This window comes from Galeopterus variegatus, unplaced genomic scaffold, assembly GCF_000696425.1.
Source record: "Galeopterus variegatus unplaced genomic scaffold, G_variegatus-3.0.2 Scaffold166, whole genome shotgun sequence".
Lineage (NCBI taxonomy): Eukaryota > Metazoa > Chordata > Mammalia > Dermoptera > Cynocephalidae > Galeopterus > Galeopterus variegatus.
In genome coordinates this window covers 639,719-662,571 of record NW_007726277.1, presented here as the reverse complement: position 1 = coordinate 662,571, position 22,853 = coordinate 639,719, and the positions used below count along the sequence as shown (strand labels likewise).

General features: G+C 40.2%; 1 protein-coding gene across 3 annotated transcripts in view; it reads left to right on the top strand.

Moving 5' to 3' along the window:
- XIRP2 (xin actin-binding repeat containing 2) overlaps positions 1-22,853 on the top strand; it is a 346,249-nt gene that overhangs the window by 198,598 nt on the left and 124,798 nt on the right. The window contains exon 3 of one of the 3 annotated variants that reach the window (XM_008594726.1): positions 882-892. The exons of the other annotated variants lie outside the window; for them this stretch is intronic. Within the exon in view, the coding sequence (XP_008592948.1) occupies positions 882-892 (11 nt within the window). The remainder of the gene's footprint in view (positions 1-881; positions 893-22,853) is intronic. 3 annotated transcript variants of the gene reach the window in all.

The following is a 22,853-nucleotide window of genomic DNA, read 5'->3' as shown; positions in this document are numbered from 1 at the left end:
TATGTGGGATCCGAACCCTCGGTGGGAGTGCCGCCACGCTCCCAAGCGGCGCATGTAGCAGTGCGCCACTGGGCCGGCCCCCAAATCAGCCTTTTGTTTGCGCCTTTCTTGTTCCTCCTCCCTATTATGAAAGACCTTGAAGGCCACTGATAAAATTTCAGTCTGGGGAGTAGCAGGGCCCTGTTCCAGTTTTTTTAGCTTAGGCTTGATGTCGGGGTAGGATTGAGCCAAAAACTATATCATAAGGACGTGGCGTCTGTCTTCTGAGGTGGGATCTAGGTTGGTGTATTGTTGGAGAGCCTGAGTTAGGTGATTAAGGAACTCGGATGGGGTTTCTTCCTTTTTTTGGAGAACATCCTGGACTTTCTGGAAATTAATAACTTTGCGAGCGGCCTTTTAAAGACTGGCCAGGAGGCAAGAACCAAAGTGATCTCTGGCCTGAATTCCCTGTGGCGTGTTGTAATCCCAATGTGGATCCTGTTTGGGGACTGCCTGGGGGCCAATGGGGAGGGCAGGGTTTGTGCGGTGGATTTCATCTGCATGGCCCCGAGCTGCACCCGAGACACGGTTGCATTCTTCGGGAAGGAGGGTGTTGGCCAGGAGCATATAGATATCATGATGTGTGAGACTGTATGCCTGAAGGACCCATTCGAATTCTTTAATGTAAGTAGAGGGGTCGGTGGGGAAGGACCCCAATCTCTTTTCTAGCTGGACAAGATCAGCTAATGAAAAGGGAACGTGTACCCTAACAACCCCCTCAGCACCAGCTACTTCATGGAGAGGAGCCACGGTAGAGGAAGGGAGGAGTCCCCAGGAACAAGTTACAGGGGGACTAAAGGAAGGCGCCAGGGCAGGTGAAATGGGAGTCGGTAGGGAACAAGATGGCGGTAAGGTGGGGCTAGAAAATGGCTGGACCAAAGATGGCAGCGGAGGAAATGATGGGGCGAGAGAAGATGGCAGTGGAGCTGCTTGTGGGGGTTGAGGGACAGGAAATGGCAGCGAGGCGGGACTGGAAGAAACAGGGGAGGAGGAGGCAGGAGGGATAACAGGCTGACTAGGCAAAGCAGAAGATGGTGATGGAGTTAACTGAGGGGGTTGGGGAACAGAGGAAGTTACAGGAGGAGGAGACCTGAACGGAGGGGGTTCGTCCGCAGGGTCAAAATTATCAGAAGTAGGGGGTAGTGGAGGCGGTGAGGATGGAGGGAGTTTGGAAGCAAGGAGAACCTGGGAAGGAGAACAGGTGAGACAGAGAGAGGGATTTTGGACAAGCAGGTGGAAAGCCTCAACATATGGAATCTCTTTCCACTTTTTCAGGTGCTGGCAGTAGTTAAAAAGGTCCCGGAGAATGTTGGGATCAAGTGTGCCATCAGGGGGCCACTTATTTTGATTACCTAGGGGATAATAAGGCCAATCTTGTGTGCAAAATTTAGTGAGGAGTTTGGGTTTAATGTCAGGCTTGAGGGATAAAGTGGTGAAGTTATTTAAGAGACATTGTAAGGGTGAATCGCCCCGGAGGGAGGAGGCGGAAGCTCCCATTCCAAAAAGGATTAGAGAGAGAGAAAGAAAAGGTTTAAAAGGGGGATAGGAATGAGCCCTTCGGCTGGATGGAATGACGGGACTCAGAGGGCATCCCCAATGAGCCGTGCCATTCCCAGGGGATGGGTTCAAGGATGAACCCAGGAAGGAAGGGGGTGTAGGTCGTCACCTAGACCCTCACTTCCCATAGGCAAAGATGCCTGGAGCCGGAAGGGACCTAGCATGCTAGGGTTTTGACGGACGGCAGAGGTCCAGGACCCGGTAGGAGGAAGGTTAAAAAGAGTGAGAGAAAGAGAGAGGAATGGGGCTTAGCCTCCGGGACCTGGGGGAATGTGATTAGGGTGAAGGTTTAAATAATCTACAAGCCCGACAAAAGGAAAAAGGGGGCTTACCTAACGGATGAGCCGGTGGTAGATGAAGGATGCCAGCGCCAGAGAAAATGGATGAGGGCAGACCGTCAGTCCCGGGGGTCGCAGAGGAGTCCACGGAGGTCCGAGGAAGGAGTCCCCTGGTGTGGGGTGAACTCCTTCCCGGGTTTCGGCACCAAATGAAAGGAAAACAGACGAAACCCAGACTAACAGTTCGCCAGAGAAGTTCCACTTTATTCAGGGACTGCACATATATTTATAGGGAGCTGCGTTCTGGGTTTGGATAGGGGGTGGACGGGGCGGTAGCTGATTGGATGGGGCTGGGCAGGAAGTGAGACTTGACCTGTGACTGGTTGAGGTTTGGCATGGGTGGGCTTGGGTTTTGGCGCCAGCGGGCTTGTTTACTGTGGAGAAGAACCCGGAAGGGTGCCATATTGCTAGGGAATGCTTTCCCCCTCCCCCTCCGCTTGAGTTCCCATGGTATCCTTACAGTGACGCCAATTGTAAAGCTATTCAACCACGACTATGCCAGTCGTGGTGCTCTTTTACCTGCCGGTAATCCTGTACCAGCTGGGCCAATTGCCAAGCTAGGGCTGGGTCTGGAGCTCACAGACCCCTCAAGCCTGTTCACAGACTGGATCACAAACCCTTCATATGCCAGGCTGGGTCACCAGACCCTTTCATGCAGGTCTATGAGCTAGGTAACTGTCCAAAAGGTCCCTGGAGCCATAGGTTGGAAAGCATGGCTGCTCCAGGATGAGGCTTGAGGCAGACGCCTGCCCACCTGCTTCACTAAAACTCCTATCTTTTTCTCTCTCTCTCTCTAGAACACAAGAATAGCAACAAAACTGAAAAGACATTGGCATGCATGTGCACTCACTCCACCACCCCCCTACACACAATTTGCTTACAAAGGATGCTGAACCACACCCACTGGACCTGAGGCGAGGGCCCTGACCAAACTATTCTATTTTCCCAACATAGCATTATGTGAAGAGTATAATCCATGTGTAAAAAATGGTGAATTTTTAAAAATATGTGCATGTATACAGTTATGTGCACTGATTATGAGTGGAAAAATATGAGTAGTTTCTGAGTTCTGTTTTAGAAGAGAGTCTTACTTTTTATTCATACATTCTTTTGTACCATTCAAAAAATTTTGATATGCTTAAGGTAATTTCAATCAAAAAAGTTAAAGTAACTCAATTCAAGATTTTTCCAAATATAAATACATAGCATATATGCATGCGTGCATTCATTTGTTTATTTATTCATTCAAGAATGATTCATTAAACTTCCATAATGTGCCACCTATTAAACTTGAGTTACTATGGGGGGGGGGGGGGGGGTAGGGGAGTCAGTGGGCTTCCAGGACACAACTAATAGAGGGGGAGGTATCAATATTCCTGAAAGGTAAAAATGAGTACTTGCCTGGCCAAGATAAATTTCACATTCTGTGTCCAGGTTTCCCTTATGCAGATTAGAGGTCTCAACTAAAGGGTTTAACTGTCAGTGTAGGAAAGTAAGTGGTTGCCCTGAGAGAGCTTATTCAAACATTGGTGAAGCTGCTTGATTTGTATTAGCTGAAACACCAATTCGTTGGGGACAGACTGGAGATTTTGGAAACAGGAATGTCAAAACCAGAGGCAAGGAGAGGCATTGCAAAGTGTATGGGCTAGCACAAAATAAAGTCCTGAAGTAAAGCTACCTACATGCACAAGTAGTCCTTTGAGACTGTGGCTTTGGGTTTTTTGTTTGTTTGTTTGTTTGTTTTTTACATTCTATGATGTTGTGGAGCAGTTGGGAGAGAGGGAGAAGGGGAGGGAAAGAGAAGGAAATGGGATGAAAGAAAGAGGAAGGAGGAGGGTGGGATTGAGGCCTGTGGCACCTCCCCCCCCTCATTCCCACAAGGGAGACTGGGGGGCTCCAGCGGTGGCTTGGTCATTGTCAGACTGCATGCAGATGTCAGGGAGTGTGGCAAAAGCCTTCGCCCCTCACTACCCCAGCTCAGGAGCCCAGGGACTTTATTCCTGCTGCTCAGTGGTCATTGCTGGGCTGGTTGTGTCAGGGGGTCATGGCTGAGGCCTTCAGTCTTCACCCTTGGGACTGGTTACAGGTGTCAGGGGGCATGGCTGAGTACACTGGCCCTGCCCTCTCTCTGGCTTGGTAGCCCAGGGGACTTCCAGGCATTCTAGGTGTTATAGGGGTTCTTTGCTACAGTGCGCCGCTTGGGAAGCATGGCGGCGCTCCCGCCGAGGGTTCGGATCCCACATACAGACCGGCCGCTCACTGGCTGAGTGAGGTGCGGGAGCGACACCGAGGGTTGCAATCCGTTGCCAGTCACAAAAAAAGACAAAAATAAATAAATAAATAAATAAAATGGGGGAACTTCCCGTGGGAAGTTCAGTTCCTGAACCTTGTGGTTGAACTAAATTGCTGCTTTGCTACTGATTCCCTATGGAAGGCTTTTTGTGCAGCTCTGGTTTTAATGGCTTACTTTACAGGTACTTCTGGGTCTAGTGAGATCCAGTGTACCTGGGTTGTGTAGAAACTCTGCTCTGGGCCTGAGTCTTTTCATCAAACTACACCCCCTGTAGTTACATATTCCTGGCTAGTCTCCTCTGAGTTATCTCCTCTGATTGGGGGGCAGATCAGCTATCCTTGCTGTGCCCCAGTGTTCCCCCAGCGGGCCCATCTCCCCCACTGTCTATGCTCCAAACACTTCCCATGGGACAGACCATGCTCTGGTCCCTTGCAATGACTCACTGGCCTCTGAGTGGCTCCTTTTTTTCAGTTGTTGTGGCTCCTTGCTCCTATGTGGGTCCATGGGAACCCTATTAGTGGTCTTGCTGGCCTGGAGGCCACCAAGACCCTCATCTCCCCTGCTGCCTCCATGCAACTTCATCCAAAAGGCACAGCTGCGGCTTTTGCCAGCTCCTGCTCCATGTGCCCAGCAGCTCCAGCCTGGAAGCAGTCAGGACTTGAAATGGTCCAAGCGGTTCTTTCTTTCTTTCATCATGTTTTCTCCTGCCTTTATGCACTCAATAGGTCTCTCCTACACTTCCCCTGAACTCTAGCATCCCCAGCTTGGCTGTTCTTGCTTATATATAGTTGTAAATTATCAGTTGATTTGTGGGAGAGGGTGATGCTGGGGACCGTCTATTTTGCCATCTTGACTGAAAGATCTGATAGTAACAAATTTTAACCTGGGAGGTGCTGATGGCAGCCAGTCAGCTAGAAACCTGCCGAGACTGTGGCTTCTAAATCTCATCCTTTCTCACTGGCCATCATTATAAACCCTACCATGGCCGTGTGCCAGCCACATTCTTTCAAAAATCACTGCAACAATATGCATATTGGCATTGATATAAGCAACTTAACATACAAATAAACATTGTAGAGAAGCAATTAGCTTCCAGTCAACTAAGAATTAAAGTTTGAAATCATGCTATGTGTGAAAACTACACTTACTGTATTGTTAACTTGGATATACTGCTATGAAGAGTCTCACTGTAAATGTACCATTTTAAGTTGTGGTTCTACCATTGTTTTTAGATTGAACAAAAATTGTAATATATGTTGTACTTTATCTTCATAGAAAAAAGCAGTCTTCAGAAAGATCAGAAAGCTGCAGAGACCATCAACTCAGTTTTCACTGAACATCCCCTGCATCTGCCCATGGTCTTATCAGTTTATTGTGTCATATTTATTCTCCTGACTTCCTAGCTCCCTACAGGGTATAGCAGACTTTGTTGGTAGCTTTCAGTTCTACCGCTATTTAGTTTCCAAATGAATGATTTTCCCCATAGAGATCCAGGTCTTATTCTTTATCTCTTGGGCTGTTTTATCAAAACATAATTTTTCTATAACCAGCCTGTCAGACAAAGATTAATTCCTGTAAATAAAAAGAATAAAACCTTTTACCTACTACAATTGACCAGATTAACTTTTTTATTATTATTCCTTATGAAGAATGAATTGTTTTCTTCTATTCTGGCACAATTCTTGGAGAATTGACATTTTTCATTTCCAAATTAAAAATCTTTAACTGAAGAGGATAATTATCTGAAGAGGATAATGGTCTATCATAAACAAAACTTGATTTAGTTATTAATTTTTTCTTTTCTTTGTTTCCTCTTTGGGTTTGGCCTTTTATGAATTTTCACAGTAACTTTCTCTCTTCCTCTCTTTTTTGCCCAAACCAGCTTTTCCTGCAATTCTTGAGATTTAGGAGCCATCATCGCTTCCAGGAATTTATGTTGCCAAACTCAGCAAACAGACTTGGCCAATATTACAGTGATGCTCGAGGCTACAGGAAAACTGTTATTTGACTAGATGTTATTACAGAGTAGAAAATCAGATTACTCTTTATATTTTGGTTCTATAGAAACCTTTCATAAAGTAGTTATACCTAAGGAAATACAGAAATCCTATTGTCGGAAAACACTTTCACAAAATGAAGTCAAACACTAGCTGGTATATTCTTGCCCAGATTTGTAAACAGTCATTCTTATGACTTCTCTTTATAGAGGGGAAAAGAAAAAAAAAAAAAAAAAGTAAAATACCAAGTCCAAACAGCAGGTAATTTTAAATGTACCTACTCTTATCAATAGACTCTTTTACTGTATTATTACCAATGATTTGTTCTTCTGCCCTAATATGTCCCTCCTCTGTTGGAAAAAGGAGTAAGCAGGCACTCCTAGTGAGGCATTGCACACTGTAATTATTGTTAGGGCTCCTTTAGAATTTCTCTTACAAATAGTTCACTCTGGTTTTGTGTGAAAACAAAAACTAAGCTACCAGCCCACCAGTGTGATATGAGCCGAAACTCTCCTATGATTAATTATCCCTAACAGGAAATTATTTCTTTTATTCTCTTGGTTTTTCTCAAGAAAGATTTTAGTATTTTCATTTGGTTGGAATATTCATCTTTTTGTAACATAATTCATCTAAGTATTTTTCATGTTTCATTTTTTTTATTTTTCCATTTTATTCTTTTCGAAGTAAATAAAATAAATGTAAGCTGGTAAATAACTTAAAAATATCAATGTATATGGAATAAAAATTATAAGTTCCACTTCACACTCCCACCACCTCTACATAAAAATTTGATCCTATCACCCAAATTAACCACTATCCTTGCAATATTCTCAATTGACATTTACATACGGTCACAAACTTTAATTTTTCACTTCTAACACATCAAATAATTAAGCTATTTAAATTTCTTCTAAGTAAAATTAAATGAATAAAGTAATGACCTAAACTAAATGCTTTGGCTTTATTATATAAACTTAGTGGCATTTCTTGGCTTCTTAGAAATATTTACTTGTTTTTATGTGACTTTCTGAATTCTTGGTAGTTGTACTCACCAAATAAATAACCTCTGGGTAAATATTGTGTTTTAGTAGCTTTATTTTATTGTCTCTTATTTTATTTCTTCCCATGACATCAAGTTGTGTTTGATATTTTCCTTTTGCCATTGTTAGGAGTATCGGACATATATATGAATCAAATCAATTGATCCACAGCCCTAGTCATGATGGATTTATATCATCACAGCTTCTTTCAGTTTGCTTTCTTGATCATTCACAATATACATTTCGGAAAAAGTTCAATTTTCCTTTTTCTACACATACCTTTTAGTGAGCTCCTAGTGCAGATGGCCAAATCATCCAATATAAATGTTTACTCAAAGTAAAACCAAATTCTTAAATAAAATTGCTTGTAAATTTATCTAGAATTAAGAATTGAATTAATATATTCAATTTCAAAATCTATTTGTGATTAATAACTTCAGATGAGTATGTTCTGAATATCAGTCATTTGAAGAGTTAGGAATACCAGAGAATAGCTAACTAATTGTGAAGATTCATTGTGTCATAATCATCAGTTAGCCCGTTTCATGAAGGGGGTTATTAGTATTAATCTAACAAACTGTATAAGTGGCCTTTGCTTAAGAGAAATGTGATTTTATGTACAACAGAAAATATGATTCCCTTGCCAAAGTGATACCAAAGTCCTGTTTCTTCTCCTCCAAGAATGTTAAATATCTAGAGTTAGATAATGCATCTGGACATGATTTGGGTTGGAACTGAAGAGAACTGAACAAAAATAATGGGCAGAAAAGTTATTACTTGATTGATAGAGTTGTAATCTGATGTTAGCGATCTCCGAGCATAGCAGATGGCTAAATGCTGGCTCTATACTTTATGGGGTAATTTTGCCTGTTTCTTGCACATCTCCCACTTCCTCGTTCCCTAATGCCAGCAATAAAATCTCTAGCTGGTCATTTATGACTCTTGTGCCCCACCCCCCCACATACACACTCAGTGCACACACACAATAAATTTCTACTTCTGGTTGTACATTCTAGTTTCTTTTTCCTTGGATCAACTCTCTCCTTGCAGAAAGCTTTTTAGGACAGGGTCCACCAAACCTGCTGGTGCCTTGATCTTGGACTTCCCAGCCTCAAGAACTGTGAAAACTAAAATTCAAAATTATAAATTACCAAGTCTCAGGTATTCTGTTGTAGCAGCATAAACAGACTAAGACTGGAGTTATAAATTATGATGAAAAGATAACCTAGAAAACATGCATATACAGAGACAAGAGGACTAAGACAGAACAAGAACAAGAAAGCCAAATAATTGTCAGAGAGATAGGAGGAAAATCATGAGAGTGCAGTGTCATAGGAATCCAGGAAAGGAGATGATTAAAAGGGAAGGAAGAGCTAGAGTGGTAAGTGAGTTGGAAACTGAGATATGTCCACTGATTTCAGCAGCAAGGAAGATATTGATGAGATTGTCACTATGGCAAGATCAATGTCAATGATTCAGTGGAAGGAGAACCTGGATTGGGATGGGTTGAGGAGCTAGTGAGAAGTCAAGTGGAGGAAGTGACAGTAGGCAATTCTTTCAAAAGAATATGAAGAGAAGGAAAATAAGAAGCTCCAGAAAAGGAATGTATTAGTCTGTTTCTGTTGCTTATAACAAAATATTTGAAATTGGGTGATTTATAAAGAAAATAAAATTTATTCTTACAGTTTCTGAGGCTGGGAAATCCAAAGTCCATCTGGTGGTGGCAACAGTGACCCAGGGGTCTCACATTGTAAGATGGTGGAAGCAGAGAGAGCAGAGAGAGAGAAAGACAGACTCTCCTTTCTTTTCTTTTAAAGCCCTCCAAACCACACCCCTGGCCACCATTTTTAATTCATTCACTACGGCATGGTCCCACAATCCAATCAGCTCTTCAAGGCTCCACTTTTCAATTACCATAATAGGATTTCTCACCCTCAACAGTTATAGTAGGGGCTAAGCTTCCAATAAATGAACATAGAGGGACACAATTCAATCAATCCACAGCATTCTGCTCCTGGCCCCCAAAGTTCATATCCTTCTCACAGGTAAATACATTAATTCCATCCCCCAAATCATAATTTGTTTCAACTCAAGAGTGCAAAGTTCAAAGTCCCATCTGTGAATTCAAAACAAATTATCTACTGCCAAAATACAATGGTGGAACAAACATAGGGCACATATTCCTGTTCAAAAAGAGAAAAATAGGCCCCCCAAAAGGGGAAACAGGTCCTAAGCAAGTCCTAAACCCAGCACAGCAGGCATTAAATCTCAAAACTGGTGAATCATGTACCTTGACTCCATGTTTAAAGTCATCTGCAGGCTGCTGAAGGTGTTGGGTCCCCAGGTCTTCAGGCAGCTTTACTTCTGGTCCCAGGTGAAGCTTCATCTCTCCCAGGCTGGTGTTGCACACTGGTAGCTCCACAAATCTGGAGTCTCCACAGAAGTCCCACTGTCACAACTTCACTAGGCATGGCATTGTTGGGGTTTCTGTGCTGCAACTCTGACCCCATGTTTGCACTTGGCATCACTCTAGCAAAGGCTCTATGCAGTGACTCCGCCCCTGTGACAAATCTCCTCCAAGGCCCCCAGGATTTTCCATACATCCTTTGAAATTGGTCTGGAGGTCCCAAGGCTTCACAGCTCTGACATTCTGCGAGCCTATACATCTAACAACACATGGACACCACCAAGGCTTCCGGCTTGTATTTTCCAATGCTGAGCATCCAGCCACACCTGGGGCCAATTTAGCCACAGCTGGAGGAGCCAAAGCAGCTGGGGTGCTGGTACTGGAAGTAGCTTCCCAATGTGGCCCTGGACAGCAAGCCCATGGAGGGCACCTCAGACATGTTCCCCAAGACCATTTTGTCTCCCTAGGCCTTTGGGCCTGAAGTGGGAGGGATGGCCCCAGAGGCTTCTACAATGCCTTCAGGGCCCTTTCCTCCCTCTCTTGATAAATCCTTTCTTTTGTACTAATCTTCTTAGCACCATTGCATTTTTCTTCTGAAAATACTCTTTACTTCTCTACCACATGGCCAGACTACAAATTTTCCAAAACTTTAGACTCTGCTTCCCTTTTAAATTCTGGGTTTATGTCATGCCTTAGCTGCCATAATTCAGCATAGGCTGTTACAAGTAGCCATGCAGCTTCCTTAATGCTTTGTTACTTGGAAATTTCTTCCACCAAATACTCTGATTCACAGCTCTTTAGTTCCAATATCCACAGAGTCCATTATGTCCGTGTCCTAGGATATTTATGCATAATGCACAAAGATCTTAGCCAGGGTAATATTTGCCCCAGTTTCCAATAAATTCTCATTTACATCTGAGACCTCCTTAGAATGGTCTTTATAGTCTATATTTCTGTAAGCATTCTGGTCATCACCATTGACCCAATCTCTAAAACATTCCAAACTTTCCCTGGTTTTCTTGTCTTCTAAATTTTCACCAGCTTCTAAGCTTTTTCTAGCCTGTTCCTTCAAATTCTTTCAGCCTTTGCTCAGTTCCAAAACCACTTCCACATTTTCAAGTATCTGTTATAAGCAACACTCCACTTGTCTGGTACCAATTTCCTGTATTAGTCCTTTTCTGTTTCTTATAACAAAATACATGGAACTGGGTATTTTGTAAAGTAAGCAAAATTTACTGCTTACAGTTTCACTAGCCTGTTCCTTCAAATTCTTTCAGCCTTTGCTCAGTTCCAAAACCACTTCCACATTTTCAAGTATCTGTTATAAGCAACACTCCACTTGTCTGGTACCAATTTCCTGTATTAGTCCTTTTCTGTTTCTTATAACAAAATACATGGAACTGGGTATTTTGTAAAGTAAGCAAAATTTACTGCTTACAGTTTCAGAGGCTAGGAAGTCCAAAGTCCAGGGAACGCATCTGGTGAAGGCTTTCTTTGGTGGTGACTTCAGTGATGGCAGATTATCACATTGACCAAAATGGTAGAGCAGAGAGAGCAGAGAGAGAGAGACAGACTCTTCATGCCCCTCTTTTAAAGCCCTCCATATCATGACCATGACCACAATTTTTAATCCATTCACTACAGCATGGTCCTACAATCTAACCACCTCTTCAAGGCTCTACCTTTCAATTACCATGATAGGATTTCCTACCCTCTTAACAGTTAGGTTGGGGGCCAAGATTCTAATACATAAAACTTGGGGAACACAATTCAAGCTTCAGTGAGTTTTGGGGGACAATTTAATACACTACTGGGAACTAGGAGGGGATTTTTTTTTTTCTTATTTTTCACATTAGATAAAAGTGGCATTTTGGAATGCTCTTTGGGAAGAATTCAGAAACTGGGAAGAAGTTAAAGCATAATTTTCAAAAAGATAAAAACATGTCTTTCAGATAAATACAAATATAAAGACAAATATTTTGCTTAACTTATTAATTAATGAGGGAAGCAGTGTGATATCATGACCTGTTCCTGCAGCACCTGAGAAGCTAAGCTATTTATATGCAATTTAACAAGAATATGTTAGGTTAAGATTACTGAATTAGCCATAAAACTTGTTGATGTCCAACACACCATACATCACTGGTGTTATCAGCATCTCTACTGTACAGCAGTCTACATATTAGGATGTTTCCTCACTAAATCCTGGACTTTGCACTTTTGATCTGTAATAAGCACATGAGGTAAATTAAGTGCATTTCCCAAGACAATTCTTATGGGGCTTTATTTTTTTTATCTTTTGTTTTTGATGGCTGGCCAGTAGGGGGATTTGAACCTTTGACCTCTGTGTCTGTAAGTGGCTTTAGCTCCCACGTGATATTGTACCATCTTATTTCCTAGTTTTGGATCATTTTTCTGACAAGGTACATTATAGACACTGGATAACTGTAGAGTAAGGTGCCCAAGAGCACAAGAAGACAGTGTTCTTACCCTGGCTGCACATTGGAATAGCCTGAGAACATTTCTGAAAAGTACTTAAACCCCAGCCCTACATCAAGGCATTCAAATTTAATTGGTGCAGCATGGGATACCAGCAACAGTAGGAGTGAGACAATTGGCCTTAGGGAAAAGAAGGGGGGTACCTCTTGGTCTATAAAAAAGGAACAAGAATGGACCATGGATGCAAGTTCATAGATTAGGAAGAAAAAGAAAAGTATTGCCTGCCTGTAGACTTCATCTAGTTGTGAGAACTCAGTGAGAAAGCAGATGTAATTTGTTTGAATTAGATTTAAACTTAAACCAAGTTGAATATATTCACCTCTTTTTTATGCACATGGTCAGAAACAATAATTAAAGGTGAATCTAATTGCCTTCATAGAATTTTAGCTGTGAAATACACCCTCTTCAGTTTAGACATGTTCTCCATTTTGTAAATGTACGTTATTAAACAATAGCCACTTTTGATGGCAACATTCCTGCCGACAAATGAATGCTGCAACTCTCTGATGTGACACTGAGTAGTCTCTGTGACCTAACTTCTAAATGCATGTAAAAGATGATCAGCATAGGAGCAGCACATTCTCCTGTGTAAACTCACTGTTTTCTGCTGCAGTGGTCAGACTTGCATCCCTTTCTCAATAAAGATAATGCTTTGAAACGCAAACAAACATGAATGAAATACTATAGGGCTCACCATGAAACAGAGGAAAGAGGGAATGTATGTGACTCACTTGCAAAGTTCAGCTCTTGAACACAACCTCGTGATTCACTAGCCTGTAGGTGCTTGTACCAGACTGAGAGTTATTGAAAGACAAGCTCTTGATCGCTCATCTTTTCTGGATTTCAATATTTGACAAAGTTTCTGGCTGTTGATAGGTGCTAGTTATGTTTGCTGAATGAACAAATAGATTATACTTGATGCCCACAATTGTTCCAAAGTCTTCAGAAATAATTAAAATTCAAAGCACACAGTTTCAGAGTTAAGAAGATTAAAAATTTCTTAATATGGTACATGTTAAAGTTCAGCAGTTTATTTATAGGACGATTTTGTTTCTGCTTCTCTCCCTCATTGCTGCAAATGTTAAACATCAGTCTGTCATGCATGCAAAGTGCTAATCTAATTGGCCTATAAGAGCACTCTTTTTCCCTTTCACCATCATAAAGATGTTATATGGATAATCCACTTAGAAGCTCCCCTTCTGTGCTACTACGTTTAAAATAGCTTCTTGTGTTGTTCATGGGGATTTATAAAATGAGTTTCTAAAAGATGAGAAATCACAGATAGCTAGTACTTCCACTTTTCTCTGAGTCTTTGGAAGAATTTACCCTAGTCACAGTGGGGCTGATTTCCATCAATGTTTTCGACCATCCATATACCAGCAATGCAGAAACGGGGACTCTCCCAGGAAAATCTTTAGAAAAGATGAAGTCCTTTCTGCACTTCTTCAGTGCCACTTCATGAACTTCCTCTCTTGGGGGCTGTAGCTGGCTTCGTAGAGCTCCACATTGTTATTTCTAGCAGAGAGCACAGTCCCCAAGGAGGGAAGGATTGAGCAAGTTTTCTTTGCCATCTGTTCCTTCATGGCTTCAAGTGTTATATCCACTAGGAACAGCAGATAACTGCAGTAGAGTTTCAGTTGCTTCACAAGTCTCAGTATTTCTGCCTCTTGATTCAGAACAATTCTAACTTTGAATGATAGCACACGACCTCCAAGGCATTTAAGGCATTGTATGGGCATTGTTTCAAATAATGAATTTAATGATCACTACAGTAGGTCTGAATTATCATTAACCTCAATTTACAGTAAAGAAAAAGAGCTAGGAGGAGTTTACGATATATATCCAAGTTCCCTAGCTCATGAGAAATGAAAGAAGATAAAAACCCATCTTTTTTTGATCATTAGAAGGCTCTGTCTTCTGTAAACATGGACAGTAAGAAGTTCCATAAGATCATATGTCTCAGGCTCTTATCTTAACAAAATCTCAGCATGGCATAGTTAGCCCATGAATATAAATATTCATACCTTATGAAGTTCATATTTTACCTGAATATTCAATTTAGTTTCTAGAACAGAGTCCCCAGCTAGAAATCAAATACGATACTCAAGGAATCTATGAACTGTCTTTTTGAATTTGGAAAATGGTTTCCCTCTTAGTGTTTCATTGATGATTGTTACAATTGTTCATTGAAGTATCTATAGGGTAGCTACCAGATATTGAAAGCTTACTCTACCAAATGCCTTCTTTAGTATTCTCTTGCAAGTGAGAAATATGATCACGATTTTACACATGAAGAAATGGAAGCCAATAGAGATGAAATTACTGTATCATGTTCTCTAAGCTGAAAAGTGGTGAAGTTGGGATTTAAACCCAGGTTTGACTTGCTTCTAGCCATTTTCCACCTTGTCATTCCAACTCAGAAAAATTATGTGAATGTTCTCGGCCGGCTCCCGCCGAGGGTTCGGATCCCACATACAGACCGGTTCCCGCTCACTGGCTGAGTGAGGTGCGGGAGCAACACCGAGGGTTGCGATCCCGTTGCCGGTCCCGGTCCGGTACGGGCGCGACACTGAGGGTTGCAATCCGTTGCCGGATACGGAAAAAGACAAAAAGGGGAAAAAAAAATTATGTGAATGTTCTATCTGTCAAGAACTGTGTGCTCCTGAGGTAGACATGATGCTTTCAGTGTAGCACTGTTAGATCACCGTCCACACAAATATATGTATTTTTCACTTTATACTTTTGCTTATTTTAGTATGATAGTTCGAGTACAGAAATTTGTTTTTAGCTCATTCATGCAACTCTAGGGAATATCATTGGGTTATCTCATTTTCAAAAAGTTAAGGGAAATGAAATAAAAAATGGATGTAAGAATGTAGAAAGAAAACACTTCGCATGCTAACACCTAAATCTCAAATGGCACATCAGTTTTAAAATGTGTTAAAGCAGATTAGCTTTAAAAGGTTTAGTCATTATGGATTTTTCCACTGCCAGTAGTATGGTCAATTGAAACTAGTTGAGATATTTTAATAGAAGTTTCCTTTTCATTAGAATTCTTTTAAGATGGGATATAGTCTCCAACTAATATAGATAATCATAAAATACTTTAGGGCCCTATTTAAGAAAATGAGAGTAACTGAGTCAAGTTGCAGAATTTTATTCTTAACTGAAAAGGAAAAGAAGGCAGTAATTCTGCTTTATATAGAAAGTTAACTGCCTAAATGTGATGCCAGAATGAAAATAAGGGTACACAGCAGTAAAAACCTACATCTCATGGGAAATATGTGTTCAATACTCCCAGAGCATAAAATGCCACAATTTTTCTCAGGCACACAGCACGTCAAATGAATATGGCCTCTAATGAGGTAAAAAACAAAGGGACATAATAACATGTTCCTCCACTCAAAGTTCAGATAGCAATATGTTGTATTTTCGCACATGTGGAACCTCAGTGAACATAGGAACATATGTCATTCAGTTTCACAGTAGCAAATAGCAAAATAATCATGTACATGCACAGTTTCTTTTTTTTATTTTAAATTTTATTTTATTTTATCAATATACAATGTGGTTGATTATTGTGGCCCATTACCAAAACCTCCCCCCACCCTCCCTCTCCCCCCTCCTTCTCAACAACCTCATTTCTGTTTGCTTGTCATAGCAACTTCAAGGAATTGTACATGTACAGTTTCTAAATGAGATCAGTTAATACAAAAAATTAGTTAACATGTCCACAATACCTGAATCTGCTTTTCCCCTCCCTAAAGGGTCGTTCTTCTGAGAATATTAAATAATGGAGCACACACATATGAAGAATATTTTTCCTTAAAGTGTTGGGACATATGAGTTTTAATGTTGGACCCAACCAAAAATGAGGTATGCACCAGGGCTTGAATTGTAACTTCTTTGTATTTAATTTTCACCACCTGTAAAATGGGGATTATAATATCTAATTAGCCATACAGGGCACAGTACAATACTTTGCACCCATAAGCTGTATGTAAGCCAAATTGTGTTCCACCCATTTGCACATTCTAGGAGAGGCAAGGATGAAAAGACTTACTCTTCAGAGAAATAACAGGTATCAGAAAAGCTGAAGGCCCACCCACAGTAAATAGTGACATTGTTTCAAGCCCCAGAAGTGAAGAATGTGTGATGGTGTTGATCTGGAGGTCAAGGTAATCCAGCCTTTCAGGAAGGGCATGGGCACCAGGTAGTGTCAACTGAGGGACCTGCTGACTAAAGACCTGAGGTCTCTGTGACTGATATCAACTGAAGACTGCAGCCACATGGCTGCCAGTTGGCTGCATTTTTTTAGCAAAAGGTTCAATTTTGAATGAATATAGCTATCAAATTCTTTAATAATACAGTAAGGATAGATAGGCGCATCACATTAGACAATCTAGAGAAACTCAAGAGACTCATGTTTGATTTTAAGAACATTTCTTAGTGTGTGCCTTCTCCATTCCTAGCCCTATACAGGGCACCAAGGAGAGATGGAAGGTGAGCAAACATAGCCTTATTCCTGAGGACCTTAGCATCTGTTTCAGCAGTTCTGACGAGGAAATGTTGGGGACAACTTTACTACCCAATCTTAGGTTTTGGGATAATATACCAGAGTGACAACATATCAGGATAGTTTTCGATCATTATGGAACTAAAAGACAAGCTGAAGAACAGCCTTAAGTGGTGAATCTAGAATTAAATTAAAAGAAATTAAATGCTATATAAAATAAAGTATAGAGAAAATGACCTTGAGGAATCCTCAAAGTTATCCTCTTTATATTTTATTTACAAGTTTATAGCTTTTTGCTTTAAGTCTTTATGCTAGGGACTTCTGTAGGACTTTCTGTGCTAATTTGTGCTGGATTATCAAGCGCCAGATATGGCTTACATTCATTTCTCCTGAGGACCTGAAAATCTGTCAGGATTTAATAAAATTGACCCAAATGAAGGCAGAGTTGTGGTAAGAGCATATTTGAAAAATTCAGTATTTCAAGAACTTATTTCACTTTGATCAGGAGATTATAAACTAGCTATAAAAACTTTTGCCTGAGGCTTGTCTCAATCTAGGGCCTGCATCCCTGCGTCACATGTAAACCTTACACCCAATGCAGAGTAAACATGGTAAGGTAAACATGCATTCAGAAAGTGTGGGTACACAATTATTTTGACAGTTGCTCTGTTAAATTTATCTGACAGTGTGGTACAGAGCCAATAATAGTCATTAAGGAGTTTTCTGTTTGGCTATACAGATGCCAGTTAAATAAATCTATTATTTTTAAGGCTACTAAGAAACTTTAATAGATGTATTCAATGACCTATTATATTCTTATTCCAGCAAGTCTAAATGTAGTGTATTAATTTGTTAGGGCTGCCATAACAAAATGCCAGAAACTGGTCCATTCAACAGACATTTAGGAAGTTCCTGCAATGTTCAAGGAAAGCAGTGTGTTAGATTCTATGTAGGCTGTAAAGGTGAACAAAGCATGCCCTTAATGAGCTGACAGTGTAATGGGGGAAACAAGATGTGTCAAAAATGACTAGAGTGCAAAACAGAATGAAAAAAGGCATTAAGGAGATTGCAAATACTAGAGGAGCTCTGAAATGGGAGTGATTGTTGTTAGCTAGGGCATTTGGGGAATGCTTCCCGAAACAAGTGGCACTTGGACCTCATGTGAAAGGACAGCTGGAATTTCTATAGAAAAGAATGACAAGTGAGAGCACGGAGAGGGTCTTCTTCATAAGTACAGGTAGAGAAACACTAAGTGCAAAGATAATTCAGGGGACAAGTGCTGTCCCTTTGAAGACAGCCAGAGGGAAGTCCCAGCACAAGCTGGTAGGACCTGGTAGAGCTGTGACAGAAGGATTTAAATGCCAAGTTACCAGAAAGTCACCAGGAAATCAGGCAGCCCAGTTAACCCAGCTGCTAAATATAACTTCTAAATCCTTTATCCAGAGTGATTCCATGAAGGTGCAGGCCACATGGTTTCTCTTGGCCCTTCTAGAGTGATGCATGCAGTAGAATGTGATCATGTTGTGACAAGCATTATGATTTCTCCAGCTAATTATTGTTTTTGCCTATTTTTCTTGTTTCTATTCCTGGGTGCTATGTAAATATAAATTGTCAGGAGACTGAAAATTCAGCTCAATGTTTATTAAATGCCTGCAGTGTATCAGGCATAATGCTTCAAGGGGTATAAGGAGAAATAAGACATGGAGCTGTTAAGGAGTTGCTATTTTCCCTTTTATCCATTTTAACCTGCATTATTTCAGTTTCTGGAATTGATAAACAGAGAACACTAGAGAGACAAGATAATGTAGCAGTTAAAAATATTAGCTTAGAATCAAACTGAAATAGGTCTACTACTTTCTAACTGTGTGTCCTGGGGCAAGTTACTTAAGTAACTCTAACCTTAGTTTCTTCACTGGGAAGTAGAGGTCACTACCTCATTAATATTGTTAAATGGATTAAATAAAAAGGAAGCAAGTAGAGCATAGCACTTGGCACAAAGTAATATTCAAGAAATACTGGTCTTTATCATTTCTTTATGGAGTATTTCTTTTCTCCAGTTTTCTTATTTCTGACTAGAAAAATGAGGGTCACAGAAGCTGAACAGTAGGAGATACATTGCATAAGGACAATATGTTCTGGTTATTTATTGCTGCGTAACAAAATACCCCCAAATTTGGTGACTTAATACAATGTATTTCTACTTCTCATGGTTCTGTATTTGACTTGACTGGGCTGAGAAGTCTTACTTGGAATCTTTCACGATGTTCCAATCCCATGTGGGCTAGGGTTATAGTTATCTGAAGACTCTATAAGACTGAACATACAAGAAGGCTCACACACACTACAGGCAGTCATGCCATGTCGCCTGAGACATCAGGTGGGGCTATAGAATGAAGAACCAACAAATGATCTCCCCAACTTGCTTTAGCTTCTCAAAGCAAGGTGACAGTTCTGAGAGGGAGTGTTCCAAAGGTGAGCAACCCAAGAGACTTGGGCAGGAACTGCAAGGCTTCTTCACTCACTTATCTGGGTACCTTGTGTGCCTTGCATTCTCTTTCTTGCTCTTTCTTTCTCTGGCATCTCATTTTCCAGAGCCTCTCCACATGGCCTGGGCATCTCACTCCATGGTCATCTCAGGTATAAGCACACTTCTTCTTACATGGTAACTGGTTTACAAAAAACCAGAAACAAAATCTGCCAGGCCATTTATCAATTCAGCTGAATTCATTTATGAATTAATAAATAAACAATAAAGAAAGAGAGAGGGAGAACAAAAGAAAGAAATAGTGATCACAATAATATGTTGAACTTTTAGAGAACAGAACTCTGATTACTAGAGGTGGAAAGGGGAAGGGGAGGGAAAGGGAAGGGAGGTTAATGAAAAATTTTTGAGAAATTGGTTTATGGACACCAAGAATGATTACATAATGTAATGATGAATAAGCTAAATATCCTGATTTGACCATCACACATTGTACATAACAATTGATAGTCAACTTTGTACCCCATAAATATGTATAATCAATTATGCTTCAATAAAAAATAAAATTTAAGAAAGTAAAAATAAAAAAAATAAATAAAATCACAAAGAGATACTACTAAAAAAAAAATTGTCAGGCCAGTGAAGGGCCAAGCCAAGAGTGGCAAGACTTGGAAAGCATCATTTCTGCTATATTTTCTGAGAAGAGCTGTCACAAGACCTACTAGGTAGGAAGAGAAATAGACTTTTTGATGGGAGAGTAGAAGATGAGACTGCACATACTCATCTGGGATGAGGATACTTTCATCGCTTTACAGCTGTCCTTATAAAACTACCAGAAAATAAGGCAGAGGAGACATTAGTTGTCTTCATTTTTCTGCTGAGGAACCTGAGCCTTAGTGATGTTGCAAGATAGCCAAGGTAACTTTATTTCTAAGTGGAAAAGCTTGACATTGAACTCTGGCCTTCTGAATCTGAATTGGGTCATTTGGGAAAACTACGCTCTGTCTCTCCTCACATAATTTATCACAAGCACTCTGCAGAGATGGGAAAGATCACAGAGTCTCACGGCAGTGATCTCCCCTGAGTCTCCTAGCCATCTACATATCTACACCTGCACCTGCACCTTCTGCACCTGTGCCCTGAACTACTTTCCCTCCTATGAGCCTCAGCTTCATCATCTATAAAAGGTGAAAATAGAACCTTTCCACAGAGTTGGAATGCAGATCACATGAGCATAACACATGTAAAGTGCTTAAAACTGTGCCTGGTGTGTAATGAGTGTTCAATACTTTCTAGTTATTGTTATTATTATTATTACTTTAAATTTGTAAGGACAGAAATTTACACTGCTGTCTCTCCTTATTATTGGATCTTCCTAAGCCAACTCTCTTCTACAGGAATGGTTTTTACCTAGGTTATCTCCTAATTACCCAAACCAGGGGATATTTTTCATAGCTTATTTTTTTCTAAACTCCCTGCTACGTTTAAGATGCCCTACATCCTCGGTGTTCATGACATTGTACTCTTCCCTAGCAGCCACATACCAAAATCAGAAAAAAAGATACTACAAAAAAAGAAAGCCATAGACAAATATCCCTAATGAACACAGGTGCAAAGATCCTCAACACAATACTAGGAAACAGAATCTAACAACACATTAAAAAGATCATTCACCATGATCAAGTGGGGTTCATACCAGGGATGAAAGAATGGTTCAACATAAGCAAATCAATAGAAATGATGTATCACATAAGTAAAATGAAGGGAAAAAACCATATGATTATTTCAATAGGTGCAGAACAAGCATTCAGTAAAAGCCAACACTGCCTCATGATAAAAACACTCAACTAGATATAGAAAGAATGCACCTCAACACAATAAAGGCCATATAAGGCAAACCCACGCCTAATATCATACTGAATTGACAAAAATTGGAGGCTTATCCTATAAGATCTGAAGCAAGACAAGTATGCCCACTTTCCCAACTCTTATTTAACACAGTTTGAGAGGTTCTAGATAGCCCAAGGCAAGAGAAAGCAATAAAGGGCATCCAAATCAAGGAGGAAGTCAAACTATCCTTAGTTGCAGATGACATGATCATATACATAGAAAACCCTAAAGGCTCCACCAAAAAATTACTGGAACTAATAAATGAATTCAGTATAGTGTCAGGATACAAAATCAATACACAAAAATCAATAGCCTTCCTATATACCAATAACAAAATAGCCAAAGAAGAAATTAAGAAAGTAATCTCATTCACAATAGGTACCAAAACACTGAAATGTCTAAGTGTGAATGTAACCAAGGAGTTGAAAAACTTCTACAATGAAACTATAAAACAATGGTGGAAAAAATTGAAAAGGACACAAATAAATGGAAAGATATCCCATGTCCATGGGTTGGAAGAATTAACATCATCAAAATGTCCATATTCCCCAAAGCAATCTTCATATTCAATGCAATCACTATAAAATACCAATGACAATCTTCACAGAGATAGAAAAAACAATCTTAAAATTTGTATGGAGCCACAAAAGTCCACATATGGCTAAAGCAATCTTGAAGAAAAAGGACAAAGTTGGAGGCATCACAGTTTCTCCTGTCTTCAAAATATACTATAAATCTATAGTAATCAAAACAGCATGATACTGGCATAAAAATAGACAAATAGACCAATAGAACAGAATAGAGGGCTCAGAAATAAATCCATATACTTAAAGCCAACTGATTTTCCACAAAGATGCCAAGAATATACAATGGAGAAAGGACAGACTCTTTAATAAATGATGCCAGGAAAACTGAATATCCACATGCAGAAGATTGAAACTAGACCACTATCTCCTACCCTATACAAAAAACAACTCAAAATCTATCAAATAACTAAATGTAAGACCCAAAACTATAAAACTGCTAGAGGAAAACATAAGGAAAATGCTACATGAAATGAGACTAGGCAGCGTTTTTTGAGCAAGACTGCAAAGGCACAGGCAACTAAAGCAAAATACACCAATGGAACTACATCAAACAAAATGTTTCTGCACAGTAAGGGACACTATCAACCAAATGAAGAGAAAACCTACAGAATGGGAGGGAGTGGTTGCAAACTACACATTAGATAACGGGCTAATCTCCAAATTATGTAAGGAACTCATACAACTCAACAGCAAACAAACAAACAATTTAAGAAGGACCTGAACAGACAATTCTGAAAAGAAGACATATAAAAGACCAACAGGCGCATGAAAAATGCTCAGAATCTCTAATTATCAGGGAAATACAAATTTAAACCACATTGAGATATCATCTCACCCTAGTTAGAATGGCTATTGTCAACATGACAGAAAATAACAAATGCTGGTGAGGATGTGAGAAGGGAAAAGATAATCCACCTATATTTTTGGTGTGAATGTAGATCGGTTCAGCCATAGTGGAAAACAGTCTGCAGGTTCCTCAGAGAACTAAAAATAGAACTACCAGCTATCCCACTACTGGGTATACACCCAAAGAAATGAAATCAGTATGTCAAAAGACACCTGCACTCCCATGTTCATTGAAATGTTATTCACTATAGCCAAGAGATGGAATCAACCCAAATGTCCGTCAATGGATGAATGGCTTTAAAAATCCATGGTATATATACACAATGGAATACTACTCATGTATAGGAAAAAGTGATATCCTA